Raw genomic sequence first — 23,672 nt, 5'->3', positions numbered from 1 at the left:
AGATCTTTTAATAACCTGTTAGTAACCTTTCATTTAGTACTAACAAGGAACAGCCATGCGTGTTTGGTTTTGAATTGTGTGTGCTGGATATAATTTTAGTTCCTTCAGAGTGTGGATACTTACTGAAAACTAAAAATAATGACCCGAACAAAAATTGATAACAGAATTAGATTATTAATTGAAAATGGCATTAAAACATCTCATAGATCTATGTTTGTTGTGGTGGGAGACAAAGGAAGAGATCAGGTAATTCTTATTTCCACAAGTTCAGAGCTTGAAAAGATCGTATGAACTGATTTGCTTGAGTCTGTTTGAATTAAATTTACATAAATTCAAATAGTAGCCAAGTCTTAAAATGTATAAAAAATGCACTTGCGAAAAACCTGTAATTGCTGGCTGAAGTTATACCTCAAGGGATAGAAAATAAATTCCGTTTGTAATCATTTCTTAAATAATTCAATGTTCATGCGGCTGTACACATTTCATATTCTTTTGAAATTTGATTCTTTATGTCTAAATAGTGGAGCATCTGTTAACTTCTTAAAAAAAAAAAACTTTTGCTAAATTAAGGAAGTAAAGTCTTCTACAAAACATGCATTTCTTTCTATAAAATCTCTTAATTTTCTTTAATTTTTATAGGTAATGATTTTGCACCATATACTCTCAAAAGCAGTGGTTAAAGCAAGACCTTCTGTACTATGGTGTTATAAGAAAGAACTTGGATTTAGCAGGTAAACATTATTTTTATTTTAAACGAAAAGAATATTTTTTTTTATCTTTACATTCAAAGCAATTAACTTTCTCTTTGTAAGGAGTTAATTTTTGTTTTCTGTTGAGCCGATTTTACTAGTGTAAAAAAATTCTGGAAGATTCTTGCTCAGCCTACAAAGTGGATTGTCGAATACCGTAGCTTATGTGGTATAACAGGGAATGTGTATAATGTTGTTCTCAATAGATCAATACAGCTCTAAAATTTCTGTTTTTACATATGTAGAGTATTTGTAAGTCTAAGCGAAGTCAAATTTCACATTTTGAATGGAGCGTCTTCCATGTGTCAAACTGGTCAATGCAAAAATGCTGCCTTTCGTATTTTTTTTTTTTAAAGCTTGTGGCGAATTGATCAATTACTGAGGGGTGTAATATGGTTTGGAGGGAAAATATGCTGAATCGTAAGTTTAATTTGTCACCTACTATTGTTTTCAGTAACCCATAAAACCGATAGAAGATATAGGTATTCCAAACAATTCAGCTATTTCCTGATCTTATTTCGCCGTTGTTCCATCTGTTTGGCGAAAAGTCTAAGTTACTTACCTTATACTAGCAGCAGATTTGTTGCTGCTAATTGCGAGCTTAGTGTTAAATATTCTCGAAAACGTTTTGTAATATCCATTATGTTTTTCAACTGCGATATTTTTCCTTACTACAAATCTTTTATAAGAACGAATTTATTTGGGAAAGATAATAGTTGAGTGTACAGTTTTTAGAAAATATTTGTTGAAAAACCATGTAGTTTACCGTCTTATTGTCAAAATTATGTACTTAAAAATTTTCAGTTTCCTCTCTTCTGGTGGTAGCTGATATTTATGTGCGGCTGACTGTTATTAATATACAATGTTTATGTTTTAGTAACAAAATGAAAAGAATGAAACACGTTCAGAGAAAAATTAAAATTGGTAAAATTAATATTAACGAAGATGACCCTTTTGAGCTTTTTATTGCTTCTACAAATATAAGATATTGCTATTATTCAGAAACGCAGAAGATTCTAGGTCAAACATTTGGAGTTTGTGTATTGCAGGTATGTTTAATTTCAGGGAACAAATTTTTCACGAAATATTTCAATTTTTATATTAAGTCAAAAGGTCAAAATAGATTAAGGTGGATGTTTTAAGTAACTGAAAGAAGGAAACTATGAATTTTTGGGTTTTCTTGAGGTTTTTCTCTTAACGTTGTAATATCTTCGACAGCTTGGAATTAGAAGTAAGCTCTATAATCCGGAATCAACTCCTTTTATAGATATCAGTGGCCTTATCACTACTTTTTTATGGAATTTTTAACTAAATATGTTGTTTGCTTTTGTTTCAATTACGAGGGTCGTTTGAAAAGTCCGTGCAAAAATAAAAACTACTTAATTTTTTGGGGTAAACCTTTTTTATTTTTCAATATAGTCTCCTTTTAGGCTTATACACTTCGTCCAACGCTGCTCTAGTTTGTTGATCCCTTCCGAATAATAGGATTTGTCCAAGTCTGAAAAATAGCCATTTGTCCATGTCTAATAAAGGGAAGAGAGAACCTAATTTGGTATCAATCATCCCTTTTTTTCCGAAATGTTCAATGACCTGGCTTCTTGACTAGTAAAATGTTTTTGAAAGATAATTTTGTCTTCTAGATTAGTTGTCTTGCTTTATTCGACATTCTCATACATTTATTAAATCGCATAAGTTATTATCGTTAATTGTCAAATAATTGTTCAACTTCCAATTCATAAAAATGAAATAGGATTTCGAAGCAATTACGCCGAATTTATTGGCAAGAACTATTGAAACAGTTGAAGGTGGAGGACTTGTCATTTTACTTTTGAGAACTCTGACTTCATTAAAGCAGTTGTATGAAATCACTATGGATATACATGAGAGATACCGAACCGAAGCACATACGGACATCGTAGGAAGATTTAATGAAAGGTAAATTATTGTTCATTTAATTTATTTCATTTTGTACTGATCTTAAGGTGATTAATTAAATTGTTAAGAATTTAAAAGTCTATTCAAATTGGCAAGCTCAGTTGATTAGCATAGAAGTTTAAAAAAATATCCCTTCGACAAGAAGAGCAGTGAACAAGGCTCTGGGCGCCTCAGATGTTGACTCTCCTTAAATATAGTTGTTATGTAACAACATCCCATGAATAAAATCATTGGAGTTATTTTGGGGGAAAATTGATAAAAAGTCAGAAAATCATTCGTAAGTCAAAATGTTTATGTGCTCTCAGACCTGACCTAACATGTTTTTTTATGCCTTCATTTGAATTTCTGTTTAAGTAGCGTAATTCTAAAATGGATATTCCCAAGTAGTGAAATTTAGATTGTCTTAGAGAGCATTCGTTTAAAAAAAATAAAATAAAATAGAACTTTTTTATTTTATTTCAACTTTCTTAATCAATTTCTCTTAATTAACTATTTTTGAATAGATTTATATGAATTTTTTTTTTTAATTAATAAATCCATACGTATACGTATTTAATTAATACATTACACGTATCCTGAGTGGAAGTTCTTCTTCGTGTCTTCACCCTCACTGCTTCTCTATTTCAGTTCGCTTTTCCAAATTATTTTTGAACATATCTTTTGAATGTTGAGTGTAGCAAAAGTCGGTGAGTATTCCCATCTGATTTTTTCAGATTCCTGCTATCACTATCATCTTGCAAGAGATGTTTAGTAGTGGACGACCAATTAAAAATTTTACCAATTTCTTCTCATGTTTTTGATGTTCAATCTACGCCAGAAAATGAAGTAATAAATCAGTCAGATGAAGACCTAAAAAAATTACAAGATAATCTTCGTGACACGCAACCTGTCAGTTCTTTAATAAATTGCTGCAAGACACTAGATCAGGTACTAATTTTTTAATGTTTCTATTTCCAATTTTTCACATTTTGTAAAAAAATTCGCTAACAGAAATTAACAGCTTTTATTAGCATGCGCATCTTTCATTGTACTGATAATAAGACGCTACTTAAAAACATTGAGCAGCTTAGGATTGTTCTTGACAGTTGGTCAGTTGTTAGTAGTCAATAACTTTATTTCTATAACTAAAAATGTCATTAAAAAAATGTTTGATCTAATGAATCATTAGGATCTAATGTATTAAGTTTAATATAATTATTAAATATTTCATTTTTCATTAATAACAATCATATCAGAAAGTATTTTTCTTATTTATATTCTAAGTCCCTTGCTCAATCCATCGTACCATTTTTCAGGCAAAAGCTGTATTAAAATTTATTGACGCCATATCAGAAAAATCTCTGAGGTACACAGTATCATTAACTGCAGCTAGAGGTCGAGGTAAATCAGCTGCTCTTGGAATTGCAGTTGCAGGAGCAATTGCTTTTGGATACTCAAATATCTTTGTAACTTCACCATCTCCAGACAATTTGAAAACATTTTTTGAATTTGTCTTTAAAGGTATATTATACTTTCTGAAGTTAATATATGTATATGTATAGTAAGTTGATGGTGTTTCAAATGTTATTATGATTTGCTGCAGGATTTGACGTTCTTGGTTACCAAGAGCATTTGGATTATGGACTAGTTCAGTCAACTAATGTTGAACATAACAAAGCTCTTATTAGAGTCAATGTATTTAAAACAAATAGACAAACTATACAGGTTAGTTAATTAAATTTATTCCCAATTTCTAAATTGTGCTCTTGAGTTGAAAAAAGAGTTCCGACATACAGAGGGAAGGGATTAGCTCAGTTGGTAGCGCGCTGACTAGCGAACGGGTAGCCTGAGTTAAAGCGTCCAGGTGACCTACCCTTAGATTTCCTCTACAGGGCGCTTCTACTCACTGATCGGTGATGGACAGTGTTGTCTGCAACAAGAAACAAAAGTGCTCTTAGTAAACTCCGGGCGTTAATGACCTCACATGTTAACAAGCCGTTTGATGTTCAATTAAAAATAATAATTATACAAAAGTACGAAAGCTACAATAAGAAATATTTTTTCTTGTTTTAATTGTAACGACTCTTTATTGTGCATTATTTCTTCGTGAAAATAGAGATTTCCTATCGTAGCGCCACGCTATCACACTACCATCTTCATATTTATTGATAAGTCGAACAGCAAGTTCATTCGGCTTTCACCATAAGTATAATCGCCCATCTTTAACAAATAAATTAAAGTTTGTTCGTCTGCAAACAGAACGATTTTTCCAGGGTCGAAGTCTTTTCCTTGTTACTGCGAGCAAATATCAGCCAAAAAAGTTGAAACAAAAAAAATTCACTGACCGTTAAATTCTCCAGAGTAATGTGATTGAGTGGGTCTTCGTTCGAAATGGGTAATCCTGTGTTTTATTCTGATTGATGGGCTAACTTTACCGACAACTGCGGCTATCCTCGTACGCCATTGAGTCATAACCTAATAAAAAAAATGGATCAGAACTAAGTTCCCTTTGTATATAGCCAAGAACTCCAGGAGTGTGGTGCAGCATCGTATGCTTTTCTATAAAAGCACTCACTCAGCCACGTTACGAAGATACTTTTGTGTTGCCTAAGCTCAACTAAGTGTATATCCTATTGTTTCTTGCAGTCTTTAGCGCCTGATCTATAACATTTCTACTCCTCTGTCGAAAATCTGACTGGAATTATTATTATTTTTATTTTAATGTAAGGGACCTAGACCTGGACCTTTCTCAATAATAAGTAACAAGTTTTACCCATTCATCACGGTCTGCCTAAAGGCGCCATCTTCTCACTGTAAGAAGCTCCTACGAAGAGAAAATCTAAGTGCCCTACAATTCGAACCGCGTGGGAATCCAATACGCTAACTACATATCTAAGCTAATCCCTTCCCTTGGCTAACTTTATTTGGTAATAATAATTATTATTATAAATAAAATTATTATTATTATTATTATTTTTATTGCAGTACATAAGTCCAGTAGATTCGAACAAACTGAGTCATGCTGAACTATTGGTAATTGATGAAGCAGCTGCTATACCTCTTCCTTATGTTAAAAATATGTTTGGACCGTATCTTATATTTCTTTCATCAACAATAAACGGGTAAGTTGACGAATTTTCTAATTTTTAAACTTACTTCTTATTCTGATATTGATAATGATTTATTCGCTTTTTGGAGGCTTTATGAAAACTTTATCTTAAAATTCGTTATTTTTGTGAATAAAAAATACCGCGTTTATATGTAACATAATGCCAATCAGAGAAATAGCTCTTTAGAGAAAGTGCTGCAGCTCACCCTCAAAATTGGTTTAAAATGTTTTTCCTGAAAATAAGTTTCTAACAAAGTAATAGTCTTTTTGTAGTAATAGTGGTAAATAAATGTTAGTTTCAAGTAATCGTCTGAAGTGGTTTTCAAGAAAATCCTAAAAAACTGAATTAACTTCACACATCTGCTACGCCATTTTCTGAATTCTGTCTACTCGTTTAACCTCGTTAATACTATTGTATCAAGTACATGCATCATTGTACGGTTTCTTAACGTTTTGGTTCCAAGATCCCTTTAACAGTGAGGTAAAATTACCACGTACCTATTCAGGTTCTTTTCAAAATAATATTTTTAAACACATGAAATTGATATAAAGTAAATTTAAAAGGTACCATTTTAATGTAAATATTTATTAACATGTCAATGATACTGTTTTTCGCAATTTTGATCGTTTCGAGTCTTACTCAGATCCACAGTTTCGATCATAAACAAAAGGATTGCGAATTTTAGGGTCAACTCTTTATGTAAGAAAAACAGTTACTTTTGTATTGTTTCCAGGTTTTCGCAAATATTGCAATGCTACGCTTGCAGTCTGTACTTTATTTATAATTATAGATTGTTTTAATTTTAAATCAACATATACCTAAGTAAAACTTAATAAATTATCTTTAATAATTGTGAAGCAATAACTATTTGATGATTCCCTCTTTGCAGACCATTCAATTAAAATATTATTAATATATCAATCACTTTATATCTAAATCTACATATCAGCTTTTCCAAGAAGTATCATCACGGACCCTCTGTAATCGGCCCATGAAACCTCCAGGGGTGCGTGTAAGAAACAGTGCACTAATTGATTATAATCTACAACAATAAGCCAAACTATCCCTCACCCTCACCCTCTGTGTTTAGTGTTTTCTGGTATGTTCCAAATAATAAAAGTTATAGAGCTTCGTGTATATCCATATTAACAAAAATGGTAGGGCTGTTGAAAATCGCAAAAATCTAAAAAATCATTTGAGCAGAAAAGTATTTTCGGTAGATAATTTTGACCAAAACTATTAACAAATCCTGTAATGGCACCTAAACGAAATATAAAATTTGAACCATCTGCGATTTTCCACTTTCTAGTTAGCTGGCCACAGCTAGGCACAACACAACAGACCAATTTGCAAAAATCACTTTATCGTATTCAGAGGATCTCAGGAACTACATTAAACTCAAAATACAAAAAATAGAAGGTCATAGTATTTCTTCTTATGACAAACAGAAAGTATAAAAAGTAAACAAAATAAAATATTGTTTCTTGGTTTTACTCCAAATCGTGAAGCAAATAAGTGAATGATATTTTTACAAGGTAAATTTTATCGGTAGAACGAGTTATTTTAAACTGATAGAATACTAATTGATCATTAGTATGTTATATTTGTAATGAAATTTAATTATACGTTAAGGAATTTACTTTTCTTTCTAAGTATGTTGTTGATCTTTGCGTTTAATTCAATTTTAACATTCAGATACGAAGGTACCGGCCGTTCATTATCCTTAAAACTTCTTCAAGAACTGAGAAAGCAGTCAGCGGGTGGTAATGATGCTTCTAAAACCCCTTCGAAAAGAACTTTATACGAGGTAAAAAATTATTTTTGTTAGTAATACTATTATTAATTTTACATTTACATGCTGCATTTAACTTACTGCTTGTGCCTTGATATAAAAGTTAATTTTTTAGCTTTTATAATACGGCCTGTCTTCTGAAGAAAAGCAGACTTTTTCATCAGCTGCAAACTTGATTGCCTGAAAGTGTGGCATGCGTGTGTTGTTATATCGGCATTGAGTACCTTACCGTTCTCAGTAAGAAGACGGCTATGGAAGGGTTGACAACGGTCTAGTATTTTCCGTCTTCACAAACGGTATTTGAATGTTTGATTGTAAAGTCTGATTCGAAACATAGAATAGAGCGTCTGTCGAATAATCGAAGAAGCGCGACGTCACGAAATACCAGAGTTTCGAAGAAGCTATATAGTTGTTTTCTTGTTATTCAATTCTATGTATAGTTTATTGTAGATTATCTGCATTTCTGAAGTTGTGGATGGCTAAATGTTGCCTTTTATGAAATGAGTGTTGGGTTTAATGTTGTTTCGCACCAGTATAAGAATTTCACCATGAACTGAGCATATGGATGGTTGTCTGTCCAATAGAGGCGAACATTAAAGTTTATTGGTTGTTTTTATATACCCTAAGGTTGTGCCCATTTTCGTCTTTGAAATGTATGATCCTACTTCAGTTCCAAAGAGGTATTTGAGATAAAAAGAGGATGAATTCATTTTGAACTTTTCACATCTGTGATAAAATTATAAGCTACGTATTATACCATACGTGATGTGAATTATATTTAAATTCTGTGCGAAAGGAAGGAAAGTGAAGAAGTAATATTAGTGATTTTGGCGTGTTCATTAAATTAATTTTATTTATTGCTCTTTGTCCAAATGGAAATTTAGATTACTCTTGAAGAATCAATTCGATATAAGCCAGGTGATGCCGTGGAACAGTGGCTTACTGAACTATTATGCCTGGATGCCACGAATTCAGAGAGATCTTGGAGTGGAGTTCCTTCACCAAGTGAATGTGATCTTTACTATATAAATAGGTAATATAAAAATTGATTTAAATGTTTTCCATTTATTTCAAAATAAATATAGTTTAATAAAAGTTAATGTAATTAAAAGAAAATACTTTTTCTTCTGATTTGGGTGGAAATTAAAAAGGCCTGGAGAAGTTTATATTCGGCCGTGACCAGAGTTTGTAGTTTAAAAAAAAAGAAAAAAAAAAAGTTATTGTAGCTCTACATTTGAGGTCCTTTAGTGCTCTTCATCTAGAGTTTTTTTAAGATTGTAGAGCTCAATTCATTATAAACCCACTGACGAAGTGGATTAGTTTGTAAAAATTAGAATACTCTTCAAGAATCAGTTCCGTGCAAACCAACTCTGGAAGTAATAACCAACACTGCTCTACACTTCAAATAGTTGAATTTGAATTAGTTTATAACCCAATTTCACATAGGTATTAGGCATAAACCTAACTGTATTGTACCCATAACATAGAGCAACAATTTTAAAAATATTTGATCATTGCCTAACGAGAAGCTGGGGGTTTCCAGAAACAAAGGAAAGTTAAAAATTTATTTCAAAAATTAGAATGTATTATTTTGTTTTTTAGAGACACTCTGTTTTGTTATCACAAGGCTTCAGAAGCTTTTCTTCATAAAATTATGGCTTTATATGTATCTTCACATTATAAGGTATTTATTACTGGCGTTGTTATTTAAATTAAAGCGTTGTTTCTATATTACAAATAAATAACTATATTTCAGAATAGTCCTAATGATTTACAACTCATGTCTGATGCACCCGCCCATCATTTGTTTTGCTTACTGGGACCAGTTGATCCAAAAAAAACTATCTTACCAGAAGTTTTATGTGTTATACAAGTAAGTTGTTACATATATATTATTTGCGAATCTGTAAATTAATATTTGTCTTCCATTATTCCATTAAAAACATTTTTCCTCTAAAATTTATCTTAAGAGGTATAGTGCTGTTGTAATGCTACTTCTCTCTGAAATTTCTAAACAGGGCATTGTTTACAATTAAGTCAGAAAATAAATATTTATGTTTTAAGAAAAAAATGTAGCTATTAGAATTGTGAATCGACATTAAAAAGAAGTCAAATGTGTTTCACCCAGATCTTATTTACTACTTTGTAAATATACATACCTACATTTGTAATTATTGTACTTTCTATCTTCTAGATTTGTTTGGAAGGGCAAATATCCAAACGATCTGTAAATATGTCGCTCTCTCACGGTAATAAGCCTACTGGAGATTTAATCCCTTGGACAATAGCACATCAATTTCAGGACGAAGAATTTCCAACACTTTCAGGCCTCAGGATTGTGCGCATTGCTACTCATCCAGATTATCAATCAGTAAGGAATGATTTATTCTTCTTATATAATATATGTAAACGGAATAGTTATTTTATGAATTCTCTTTAAACAAAAAATTTTAAACCTTTTTTTTATCCTTTGCCAGATGGGTTATGGTGCTAGAGCTTTAACTTTGCTTAAAGATTATTATAGTTTAAAGATTCCTGTTTTTGAGGACATGAAAACTGGCTATGATGAACAGAGGAATGGTATGAACGGTATATATTTAATTTCTGCTAATAAACTGTGTATATATATATGCATAGTTTTGTTTTTATTATTATTATTTTGTTTAAATAGTAAGAAGCATAAGTAAGTGAAAGAATTAATAAGTTTTCAGAAATAACAAAATCAAAAATGTTTTTGACCTGGTAACTTGAATTTAAACATTTGAATGTATTTCTCTTAATCTTTAATTATTTTATTAACTTTTAGTTTTAATATACATTTTTAACACTTTTTTCATCCCATCTTTTTTTGTATTGTGAAATTTATGTAAGTAATAACTCATTTTTTGGTGTACCATTTTTTCTGCTAATGCGAATTTTGTTTTCAGATTCTAAAGAAAGTGATGAGGAAAATCTTTATAACGAAGTGATAGGTAGGAATATTTTTTTTACAGTAATATTTTTATTGTCATCGCTCATAAATTTCTTTGGAAAAACTATTTTTGATGAGTCCAAAGTTATTGGTCATAAAATTGAAGCCCACCTTTACCTATTTATATTTGTCTTTGCATTCCCTTGGATTTCTTTGTACTTCGGAACCCAGAAAAGGCTCTGTACTTTCTTGTGACCTAGTTCTTTGAATCTTCTTTCACATTACTTTACCATCCTAAAAAACTGCCGTCGTTCGCCTCAGCGGAAGTTGACCTCAACAGCTTAACTTTTAATCCACCCAACAAGGTTCTTTTTGAGACCTGTGCATTTTAGTCTTGGTACTTCTGTGAAAACATTTGAAGCATTTTGAAAGGTCAAAGTCAGAATTTGATGCACTAATCTTTCGTGACGGATGAAAATACGGAACTGATCAGCAAAAACAAGAATGCTTTTGTTAAACTGACAGGTTTTGTTTAACGTGCTTAAGCACTGAATAAAACCTTCAAAATGACAGCATCGCAGATCCAACCACATTCAAGAATCAGAAAGATTCAAGAATCTTCTTTAATATTGTGTTTTTATGAACTTGCTTGCTGTTGTTACCTTGCTATTGTACAAACTGTTTCACATATATTTTTTATTTGTGAATTTTACCAATATTTGCTAAGAATATTATTTTAAATTTACATTTTTGTATTTTCAGAGCCTCGAACCAGTCTCCCTCCTCTTTTGATGAAATTAAATGAAAGAGCTCCAGAAAAGCTCGATTATCTTGGTGTATCCTACGGATTAACACTGCCACTGCTTAGATTTTGGAAAAAAGCAGATTTTGTTCCTGTCTACTTGAGGTAAATTTGAATGTATTTCCATATATGTATGTATTTGTTTATAAAGTTCATTCATTGTACAGGGTGATCCATTTAAGACGCAACAATCGCTAATAACGTTTTAGGAAAGCGGAAATCCCTGAAAACCCATTAAATAAACTATATGTTTTTTGTCTAGTTTTCAAATTTTCCACCCCGATGCTGTTTCTTCATTTTTGGCGGAGTTACGGCAAAAAAACGGATCGGGATTTCATAAGGACCACTGGTTTTGACAATGTTTATGAAAACTACATAAAAAATTGTGAAAAATGACGTAGACCCCGTTTCGATATCCCTAATATTTGTCGAGATATTTAAGATCAAAGTTACAATTTTACCTATTTGTGATCGGTAATCAATATTAATTTTCCACTGGAAATACATGTTTTGGGAGGTCCTCTGACTGTAAAAAATGTTATTTATGACGCAAAGAATAAAAATAATAATTATTGAAGATTTAAAAAAATGTAATGTAATGTAATGGTTGTGAGTGAATCAGGATAAATTTGTTTTATCATCAAATAAAAGCAACTATCACATCATTTTAATGTACCTCGTATACAAGACTTCTTGACCTATGATTAAGGTAAGAATACCTTTAAAGACAGTACTTATTGTGCAAGGTGCGTAAAGTGCATTATTTGTTAAATTAAGGTATAAGTTTGAACCTTTAAATGTAAGATATTGAACATTTAAATATGTGACAGGAGATTCCCAATTTTTTTTTGTTAATAATGCAACTATCCCAAAATTACCAAAAAAGTATTAAATCTTCTTGTTTGTAATACATGTAAAATTATTTTTTAGCTCTTTTGTCTATGCTAGTAAACATCTAATGCTCTTAACATTTGATTATTGCTTAGAAAATCACTCGGAAAACTACTTATTTCCAGATATTAAGAAAAATACTAGCTTTACCCCTTAGCAATATTTTCAGTAGAAAGGGGATGAAAAATACATAAAAGTAAACTATCACGTGCTCTTCTTTCTCTTTGATAAAAGTTAAAAAATTGAAAAACGATGAATAAATATCTGATTTTGAAATGACCTAGCACCTTTAATTTTGAAGATATCGAACCACGGTTTCCTGTTTCTTTCATAACTTTTTATACTCTAAAACTGTATATATGAAAATGGGGGTCATCTGCGAACCCTTACTTTTGGATGCGCGTCTGCCGCGTACGCTGTCATGAATCTAAAATCAAATCCATGTTCTGAAACTAGAGGTGATGGGCAACAAATTTTTCTTCTACCATTTTTTGCTCAGATTAACCGTTTAAGCACGAAATGTGTTTGAGCCGTCTTAAAATGAACACCCTGTATAAGTACAATTAAAATTGAATAATATGTAGAAAAAACATAAGTTTCATTTCCACATTTATTCCCAAACCATCAGTAAATTTATAATTATTTCAGACAAACTCCAAATGACTTAACTGGTGAACATTCTTGTATTATGTTAAAATCCTTGAGCGAAAATGAAAATGCTTTTTGGTTGAAACAGTATTGGATGGATTTTAGAAGAAGGTTTATCTCTCTCCTGTCTTATCAGTTTAGAGTATTTTCAACATCTCTCGCTTTGGGTGTGATAATTAACAAGCATGAAGAGGAATCATCTAACTGTTAGTATTTAGTTTAAAATTAAATATGATCTTTAAAAAAAGTTTGATCTTACTATTTCTTAAAACAATTAAATGCGTTTTTAAGTTTAAAAAAAGAAGTTATTCAAAAGCTTCTTCTAATCAGTTTCGTAGCAAATTGATTGAAGATATAAATATTGATATATTATTGAAGATATGTGTACTATCTCTGTCCTGTAAAAAATCTTCTGCTTCTGAAATGTTAAAAAACGTTTGATCCCTCTCTGTATCTTTTAAAGGCTATAAAATTTCTTAAAAAAAGAGTTTCCATTGTGGGTAGCGAATGGACTAATGGTAGTACGCCAAAAATGCTTATATGATCGCTTTGAATGACTACAATGATTACAACATAAACTTTTCTATTTTCACTATAATTAGAAAAAAGTTTTTCCTTTTTTTTTTAAGTATTACGAACTCAGAAGCTCACTCGACATAAACCTAACTTCCACTCATCTCTGCTCGCCAACTCAAGATATTTCGCCTATGACTTTCCAACCGTTTTTCAAGGTTTTTTCCAACCGTTTTAATCTTGCCTTGCTTCCTAATCTTTTAAAATTGAAGTGCCCGTCCATTGCTTTTTTGATAATTTTCTTTCTTTCCATTCTTTCGACTCGCACTGTTCATCTCAACCATTACTAGCTTTTAGTATTGCCAACGAATCAGAGTCTCTGTACAATTTACTCAGCTCTGCATTTGAATTTTATTTTCCTTCTATCACTAATTCATATAGGTCCATTCATTTCTGTAAAACTTCCCAGGTGTTCAGTTTCTCTTTATTCTGTCTGAATTCTCCTCTTTATCTCTTTTCTACTTCGGACGCCACAACATAAGGAGATTCATTTAAATAAACCAGAACCATAGGCCAAAAAGTGGAGAATCAAATTTAATTCGCAAACAATGCCAACCTATAACATTTATTTTGTTCTTATGTTTTGGGCCGTTTCTTTATTGTAATTATTGCACATAATCTTTTCAAACGATCCTTGTTCCTAAAGATGTCAGAAAGCCTCTCTCCTCTCCCTGCCAAAACATTTCTTAAGTTATACCTGTGTATTTAAGGATATATTCCCTCTACAACTGGATACTTAACATTTTCCATTATTCTCCAGTTCAAATTCAGGTGCAACTCATTTCAGCCTTTGAAATGCAACATTTAAAATATTCCAGTCTCATTCCGTTTCAATGGATTCAATTCTACTAATGTAGATTTTCCTCATTCTTACATGTCCTTAACTTCGTGCTGTGTTGAATAACTCTGAAGATATGTCAGTAATATCTACTAGGTATTCCCATTTAAGACTTGGTTATTCCCAGTCTATTTTATTGTCACATTCACAAACCCCAACCGTGTGAAGATGTTTTTTTCACAACTAATGAGTTTGTTTGAACCGCAGGAGAATAGCCCTTCTAGGGATGTATACCCCATATTCAAATTACTATGTTTTTAAAAATTAATTGAATGGATAACAAATAAATAAATGTGTAGAAAACAAAAACAAAATTTGTTTAGGATCAATGTGCTTTAAGTACAGTGGAGTCTCGGTTATCCGTCACCCTTTTATCCGTCTATTCCAATTAACCGTCGTCACTGCCCTCAGTATTTAAAAAATTTAAAAAAAAAACAAAAAATTATGTCGCAGACATTGTATTCATTAATTTTAATACACAATAGAATGAATTGAATAATGAAAGATACCTTTAAGGCTTAAGCGTATAAACGTATAAAATATGTATACCAGTTAATATATATATATCTTTATTGCTTTTAGAATTTTACATTCATAGCAAGTGAGTGGGAATATAAAATAAAATATCAACTGTTACAAAAAAAAAAAAAAAATGTAAACATTGAAAATCAAATTAAATATCTTTCATAAATAAACAAATTTAGATCAAAGCTTTTTGAATACTGATCTGACATTAGTGACTAACAAAGACAGCATAAAACATAATATATAACTTAATTATTTCCAGATAAAATGATTTTCTACTATCTCATGTCAACATGAATTTTATAAATTTTAAACTATTAATTACAAATAGATATACATTGTTAATTTTATTAATATCTAAATCAGATAGCATACATTCAAGATTGTCCAACATATTATTACTTGTAATGTACTTGTCCAGGTATATTGCTCTATAGGGAGAAAGGGCTGGGCAATAAAGCAGAAAGTGAGGCAGATCTTCTTTCTCACCTGTACCACAACATCTACAATATACATCTTTATTGAATTGTATTCTCTCCCTATTTACAACAATCCTAGAGTATTTTTTACCTGCCATTCTCAATTGTGAGATCAATTTAAGTTTACAGAAATTTATATTATAATAAAGATAAGCTTCTGGTATTCCAAGGTTACTGACTCTACGAAAGTATTTATTAAATGAAGAGTTTAATATAAATTCTATATCTTTACTTAAATAATGATTGTTTATACTGTCAATGAGACTCTTCAAGTTTTCGCTGTCCAAATTTTGGCAATCCCATACATTTTTGGCTCCAAGTTCTCTTAGAATTACCCTTACATCTTTTGCCCAATTAAAAGGAACACTTTTAAAATCTATTATTTGCAATAATTTATTATAAAATTGTTTGGGCAATTTTTCCTCAGACATTTCCAGTAATTTACTCCACCATCGAAGAGTTCGTTTTAATATTTTACATATAACATGGGAGCGTCCCGTCTCAACTCTAACAAAACTATCTGGAGTATTGACTGGCAAGCTTAACAACATTTTAAAAAATTTTAATTGTCCTCTTTCTACAACATTAGCATACTGTAATCCCCAGATTTCAGACATATACAACAACACGCTTTCAGATAACGAATCGTACACCTTATTCTTTGCATCCCAAGAGTCAGACTTACACGATCCTAATAACCTTCTAACTCTTTGACTGGCAATGGCATTCTTCGATAGAAACGATAAGCTTACTTGTCTAAATTTCCCCGATGATGCAAATTTTACTCCCAGATAATTAAAAGACTTACAAATTTCAATTTTAGAGCTATTGTAAAAGAAATTATTTGTTTTGCCTAATATTCCCCCTTTATGGAATATTACAATTTTTGTTTTCTCGGAATTTACAGTGAGAGAGTTTAATTCACAATATTTAGAGAGGCAATTAAGTTTTAACTGGGCATCTATCGCAGAGTATGAGAGCATCACTAAATCGTCCGCATACATTAAAATGTGTAAATCCTTTTCTACCCCAAGGTTAATTCCCTTGAAGTTAAATTTATCAAAGTATTCAATAATTCCCGCAGTATAAACTGAGAAAAGGAGAGGGCTTAATATTTCACCCTGAAGCACTCCTTCCGAAACGGGGATTTCATTCGAACTATCTGCAATTTTTATGGAGGCTGAATCATAAAGATTTATTAATAACCGCAAACACTTACCACCTATACCCGCCTCATACATTTTTTGCCACAATTTACTATGCGGAATAGAGTCGAATGCTCTTTTAAAGTCGACAAAAGTGGCAAACACTTTCCTTTTATCTAACCTTAAGTGTATATTTATTGCGGACGATAAAGTAAATATATTATCTCTACACCCCCTTCCTTTTCTAAAGCCCATCTGCTCTTCAGGTAATAAACCTCTTGATTCAATCCATTTAGAGATTCTGTTATAAATTATGTATGTAAAAAGTTTTGTAATTGAGTTGAACATAGCTATGCCTCTATAGTTCATTGGATCTTTGGGATCACCTTTTTTATAAATCAGTTTCATTTTTATAAGAGACCACATTTTAGGAAAATCCTCACAGCTCCAAATACGATTGAAAAGATCCAACAGAAAGCAAATCCAGTATGAGTTAAGTGATTTAAAACACTCATTTGGAATGAGATCAAATCCAGTTGCCTTACCACATTTACTGTTATTTATACTGTCTATTAGTTCGTCAAACGTTATTCGGTCGTCCAATTCAGGATGGTAAAATGTAAAAAAAATTATTTCATTATTATATTTAGGGGGGAGAATATTTTGGTAAAAAACTTCCCATTCCGTAACCGATATTGGGCATTCAGTGTAATGTTTACCTTCGAATTGTTTCAGTGCTGACCAAAATTCAGAAGGGTTATTTATGTTTCTAAGTTTTAATTTAACATTTTCAAAAAAGTATATTTTAGATTGTTTTATTACTTGTTTGTATGAAGATTTGGCTTGTCTATACAAATTAATTAAATCTTTACTTTTAAAAGACGTTTTACAACAGTTTTTATATAATTTAATTACTTCTTTTTTGGACGCGTAACAATCAGCATTATACCATGGCTTATCTTTTTTAATTGAATTATTAGATCTAAATTTTATTGCTTTCAGGGCCCCAGATTCGTACATTGTATGTTGAATTATATAACAAAAATAATTATAAAGACTCGTTGGCGAGCAAACAAAAGTAGCATCAAAACATAGATATGAATAAGATTCTAAAAGTTCATTAAACAAACACATAGCTTCAATTGACCTGTTGTGTACGTAAACAGTGTTAGATTCATGTTTATATTCTTCTACATTACTTTTATAATCACTGTAAAAATTTATTAATAGAATACACATATAATGGTCTGAAATATCTGACACATTTTCAATATTAAAATCGATTACGTTATTTAGGCAACTAGCTGAGATCCATACATAATCTATGACACTCATACCTTGATTACCCATATAGGTATAACTTCCTTTATTATCTCTACGCGATCGGCCATTACAACAGATCATACCATAAGATTCCATTAATTCAACCAATTTTACCCCTCTTTTATTGATAACGTCATCCAATGAACTTCTAAATCCGGACAAATTAGAATTAATAAAAATATCATTGTCCAAAGAATTTAAATTTCCAATACGAGAGTTATAATCGCCACCAATTATTACATAACAGTTTTCATATTCAGAATAAATGTTAAATAAATCGAAAGAAAAAGAATCTATAATTGAATCATGTAATGATCCGGGTTGCCAATAAACTATTCCTACACACAAATACACTTCCTTATACTTAATTAATACACACAAAAGCCAGTTAGTAGACACCAAAATTTTAACATTAGAGAATTTACCTTTTTTCAAACAAATCATTAAACCTCCACTGGGTCTACCTTTACCTGACGGCTTATTAGCGTTTCTGCAATAACAGTCATAGTTGGTAGTTAATAGTGCAAATTTCAGGTCCGAAGTGGTCAGCCATGTCTCAGAAAAACCCAAGATGTCCATATCAAGCAACTGATTAAATTCCGAAGTAGACAAATTAGAAAAATTGTTAAATCCATGTATGTTCCAAAAGCCAAATTTTACAGTTGTACCATCAGCATATATCACTTTTTTCCTTTTTCCTCTTGAGTGGTGGCTCTTTCTTGTAAAAAAAGGACGTAAACGCAATTGATTAGGAGCCCTCCTCAATCTTTTCCTTGTTACACTTGTCCTCGATCCCTCAGATTTATCAGTCTCTATTTCTTCGTCATCCGAATAGTCATGGATAGTTAAAGAAGGTGTTACAGCCAGAAATTTATGAAAATCATCTTTCGATTTTATCAACAAACTTGGTGTTCCATCATCCTTTCTTACCCAAATTCTATTATTTCTGAACCACACATATTTTAATGTGCCCTGGAATTTATATTCTCTTAAAGTTCTAAATAATTTGTATAAATTTGGGCTCATGTGTTCAGAAATAAAAATTTCAGATGTGTGAACTTCAGACGTTTCCTCATTTCCCATAATTTTATCAAATGTTAATTTATTTTTATTTTTTATATATCTCCGATAACAGTTTAAAAATTCCTTTTTATCAACAATTCTTATGAAATTAAACAATATGGGTGGTTTAAAATTTTCATTTATCATTTTAGGACGATAGAAATCTTGTATTTTTTCTTTTTGAAATTCAAAATTAATTATCTTAGATATGCGCAAAATTAGTTCTTCAATGTCAACATTTAATTGCAAGGGAACATTCGATATTCTAATTTTATTATAAGAAGTAAACTGAACGTTTTCACTAAGAGAAGCCTGTAATTCAGACAATTTTTTCTTCAGAAATTCATTTTCTCGGCGTAAGGCAGTTGTTTCTTTATCTATTTTCTTAATATCGGTTCTGATATTACCTAGGTTTACTCTAATTTCATCTTTAAATGTTTGAATACTATCATTTAGTTCTTTATTTTTCGTATTAATCTCAGAAATTTGTCTCGAGACGTCTTGATGCAGAGCAGTAATTCTATCTAAGATAAGACTACTTACATCAGTACCCCCACTATTTTCACCAGTTCCAGTAGTAGACTCCCCCACCTTGCTCATGTTACTGGTAAGTCTGTGAACTTTGATAATCACTTAATAAGATAATATTTCTTTTCCCTTTTTTTCTTTTCTTTTTTTCGCTTAAAACTTTTTATAAATGCCACTTTTAATAGTATAAAACTATAGTACGGTATTCAAAGTTTACAATGACAAAAAATAACTGTTTGAAACTTCCAAGAAACACTAAAAAATTACACAAATTATACAGAGCAAATTACATACGTCTGATCACTTTGAAGTCTAAATCCCCACTCTCGTATACCAGTTAATACAAAGTTTTATACTCGTTAAACAAAAGAATCTGGAAATTTTCCTGTTTTTTCCATTATCCGTCTATTCGACTGTCCGTCACGTGTCCGGTCCCGGTCATGACGGATAACCGAGACTCCACTGTATATAGATAAATTTAATCCCATAGTTTATTTTCTTCGTGCTGTAATTTATATGGGTTGTCGCATAAACTCAACTGTTTAATGTTGGGTCTAATCTAGTAAAATTTTGAGAATTCCTGCCTTAATTAAAAAGAATTTATTTCTTTTAAGATGGCAGCAGTCCGGGCCAGTTGTTAATAGTCATTATTGTTTTAGTAATGTTAAGTTTTGTATTAGGTTTGAGTGGAATCTCATTGATTAGGAATAGCTTTTCACTTTCGTTTCGACTCGTAGAAGTTTTGTAACCCCTACCTTAAAAAAAAACTTACAATGAAGAAATCATTTTTCAAATCAGAAACGATTCAAAATCCTAGAAACAATAATTCTTTTATTTTCTTAATTTTTGTTAAACATTGATATTTTTATCTATTGGTGTATTTTAATGTTTGTATGTTACATATGAATAAAATAAGAATTCTTCTTTTGCAGGCCTAAAAAAAGAGGAATTGGACAGTCATATTACAAAATATGATTTAAAAAGATTAGAATTATATTGCAGTAATGTAGCTGATTACCATCTCATTATGGACTTAATGCCTACCCTCGCAAAACTTTTTTTCTTGGATCATTTTGGACACATAAAGTGTACGGCAATTCAGCTAGCGTTATTAGTTGGAGTCGGCTTACAACATAAAACTGTGGACGAGGTCTCCAAAGAGTTAGATTTGCCTGTTTCTCAACTTCTTGGTCTTCAAATCCGACTAATTAAAAAAATATATCAAGCTATAATGAACGTTGTGGAAGATTCAGTCGAACAGATTTTAGGGTTCAGTCAAAATTCTAATGCAGCGTTAAATGCAGAAAGTACATCAATACAAGATCTTAATGAAGAATTAGATAAGGCTGACAAGGTAATATTTCTCGTTTGGATGTAGAATGTTTTGATACTATTCAGTAGTAACATACTTGCTGCATATTATACAGGGTGATCCATTTAAAACGCACCAATCGCTAATAACGTTTTAGGAAAGCGGAATTTCGAAAAAAACACGAAGCAAACTATATGTTTTTTTTTGTTTAGTTTTCCAAACGTGAAAAACCAAACCAGAAACGTGTATTTCTGGTGGAAAATTAATATTGAAAACCGTTCACGAATAGATAAAATAATAACTTTGATCTTAAATATCTCAACTAATATTAGGGATATCAAAACGGGATTAACGTCATTTTTCACAGTTTTTTATGTAGTTTTCATAATCATTGTCAAAACCAGTGGTCCTTATGAAACCCCAGTCGGGTTTTTGGCTGTAACTCCGCAAAAAATGAAGATTCAGCAACAGGGGTGGAAAATTTGAAAACTAAACCAAAAAAACATATAGTTTACTTCGTGTTTTTTTTCGAAATTCCGCTTTCCTAAAAAGTTATTAGCGATTGGTGCGTTTTAAATGGATCACCCTGTATAGCACATAAACAGTATAAATGGTCGTAACGCATATGCATTTTTATCTCTTGGGATAAAGTAATATTTGATAATAAGATTAGAAAGAATTATATATCCATTTCGCGGTCCGAGAATACAGAAGATGTAATGAAGGCATGTAGAAAAAGTTTAGTGCCTTACTGAAGGAACAAGTGTACCCCCTCCTACTTATTGTGGAAGATAAGTTCAATGAAGAACTCACTGGAGCAGAATTTAAAGGTCCACCTCGGGCACAAGAAAAGAAATGGGAAACAATTCAAACTCCTTAATAAGAGAAATAGTTGACTTCGGGATGAAAAAGTAGTGAATTAAAATATAGAATAAAATATAAGCTAAAAAAATGTTCTCGCTGAGAAGTTTAGTTATTTAAATTAAATTTTTAAAACATTGTTGTGAAAAAGAACTACTTTTTTGACTTAATTTTATTAAATTATGAATAAATAAATAAGATTGTCTTATCTTTTCAAAAAAAATTATATTTGAGTTTAAAAAGTGCATTTGCATTGATTACAGAAAATCAGAAAAAAGCAAAAACGGGAAAAAAAATTATTAAAAGAAGAGTTCCAAAATGAATTTGCAGTTAAAGGTTCAGAGGATGAATGGAATAAAGCTCTGTCTTCAGGGAACTCAAAAATTCTGAGTATAAAAAGGTTAGCTTTTATTTATTTGATTCAAAATCACTTTCTAATTTTTCTAATCAACATAACCAACATTTTTCTAATTTTTTAGTTTGAATAATAATTAATATTAATTTTTGTTATTAATATTAACCAAATGAGAACTGGATTAAAATTAAAAATACTTCTACAAAATATATTAATGAACCAATAGTTTTTTTATTCCAAACTGAAATATGGTAAATTGAAAAATTGTTATACATTATAAGTTCAAAGTTTGTCAACAGTGAAAAAAATTAATGAAAAGCATCCGCTTAATTATTTCTAAAAGCTCTGTACTAAATTCCGATATTAACTTCCCCGTGTTTTCGCACTTTTCCTATTCTTAAGGATAGATTCTTGTCATTGTTGGCCCCTGAAAACCCTTCGCTTTATTCTGATTACTACGTTATTCGTATCTATAATTGCTAAGAATTTTCGATTTGCAGCGATTTGAGATACAATCGCGTTCAATTGCCAAAAGAAAAGTTTGAATTGTTTCTAAGAAATTTATAGTTATATAAATTATAGTATATAATTAATAGTATGTTTAGCTACCCACCTCTGTCCAAGACACTTTTTCTGCAGTTCAGATAAAGTATTCTGCTACCCATCTAAACTTACACTTACTACCCATCTAAAAGTGAATCATTCGAATTTCTTTTTCTTTTATTTTTTTCATACAAAAATACTTAGAACCGCTATGGTTTGCTATTATTTTGATGATAGAGGATTTTATGGACTATGCTTGTACATCATGCTTCTCTTAAACCTTTACTACATAAAAAATATTAGTTTAATCCCACTAATATTTAAGTAAAATTTTAAATCAGCGATAACTTTAATATAATAGTAAGAGGAAATATTTTTGGTCATTCACTTTTTGTGTACGAGTGGAGAAGTGCATTTTATTACTCGTTTTTTTATTTTATTTTTAATATTTGCATTATTTTTTGCTTCAGTGGAAAAATGTTTTTGTCAGAACCATCATCCGAATATCAGGATTTCACCATGATTCCGAAAAAGAAAAAAAAGAAGACCTAATTTTAGTGATTCATTGTAAATTCTGTAAATATATTGTTAAATAATTTTTATATAGTGGTTTTCATTAGTTGTTCCCAATTAACTACATTCAAGAAGGCAAATATAATGAATGAAGTCTGGCGTAGTGAATTTAGTAAACATAATACAATTTTTAACACACGAAGCACACAGCTACTTCGGTAGTTGGACGTAATCCCTTATGAAAAATGGGTCTTGGTTTCGTTGTTGATGCTATATTGGTGGTCTCATTTTTTCTGCTTTTTTTAATTCCAATTTTTTTTTTCTCACTTGGTTGCAGAAAAATGCGCATACTGATACTCAGAGTAATACCCTTCCTACTCCTGTGGGACTCTTATTATGAAACAGTTTTTTTTCGAATGGCATCCACCTCGTACATATTGCTAGTTTTTATTCATGCAGGGAGATCTCTCTAGCTCCATGCATATTTGATGTCAGCGAGGACAATGAGATCAAGATGTCAGATGTTTCTTAACGATACGCACCTCAAAATAACGTGCTATTTTATATAGGGCCTTAAACAAATAGATAATTACTCCAATGGGCACTGTACAAGAAATGCACTGCTTTTGATTAAATTGTTTATTTTGAAATTTTGCATTCATTTGATAATTAGAATATTTGAAACATTCTTGAAACTATTTTACGAAAAAAATTCTTAAAACTATAATTTTCTCGAACTCTGAAATGGAGTGAATTATAACTGTAAAACTGAACACCAATAATGTTGCACATGTATGA

General features: G+C 30.9%; 1 protein-coding gene across 2 annotated transcripts; it reads left to right on the top strand.

Annotated features, from left to right (window-relative positions):
• Positions 1-11: 11 nt before the first annotated feature.
• On the top strand, positions 12-22,963 carry l(1)G0020 (RNA cytidine acetyltransferase l(1)G0020). Of its 2 annotated transcripts, none has more exons than XM_074121177.1 (20): positions 12-246; positions 640-731; positions 1,627-1,798; positions 2,500-2,684; positions 3,398-3,611; positions 3,980-4,184; positions 4,267-4,388; positions 5,649-5,785; positions 7,469-7,580; positions 8,450-8,598; positions 9,168-9,249; positions 9,322-9,438; positions 9,760-9,936; positions 10,043-10,154; positions 10,493-10,537; positions 11,239-11,383; positions 12,818-13,023; positions 20,223-20,644; positions 21,727-21,863; positions 22,832-22,963. In XM_074121177.1, exons 1-20 carry the CDS (start codon positions 139-141, stop codon positions 22,911-22,913), a joined length of 3,021 nt encoding a protein of 1,006 aa, XP_073977278.1. In that variant the 5' UTR covers positions 12-138; the 3' UTR covers positions 22,914-22,963. The 2 variants fall into 2 exon arrangements, with proteins under 2 accessions (XP_073977278.1, XP_073977279.1); XM_074121178.1 differs by having other exon boundaries at positions 13-246; positions 10,043-10,145.
• Positions 22,964-23,672: the final 709 nt, after the last annotated feature.

The sequence above is a fragment of the Rhodnius prolixus genome, unplaced genomic scaffold (genome assembly GCF_049639745.1).
Source record: "Rhodnius prolixus isolate KJV_2025 unplaced genomic scaffold, Rpr scaffold_2, whole genome shotgun sequence".
In the NCBI taxonomy this organism is placed as follows: Eukaryota; Metazoa; Arthropoda; class Insecta; order Hemiptera; family Reduviidae; genus Rhodnius; species Rhodnius prolixus.
This window is presented reverse-complemented; position numbering and strand designations above follow the sequence as displayed.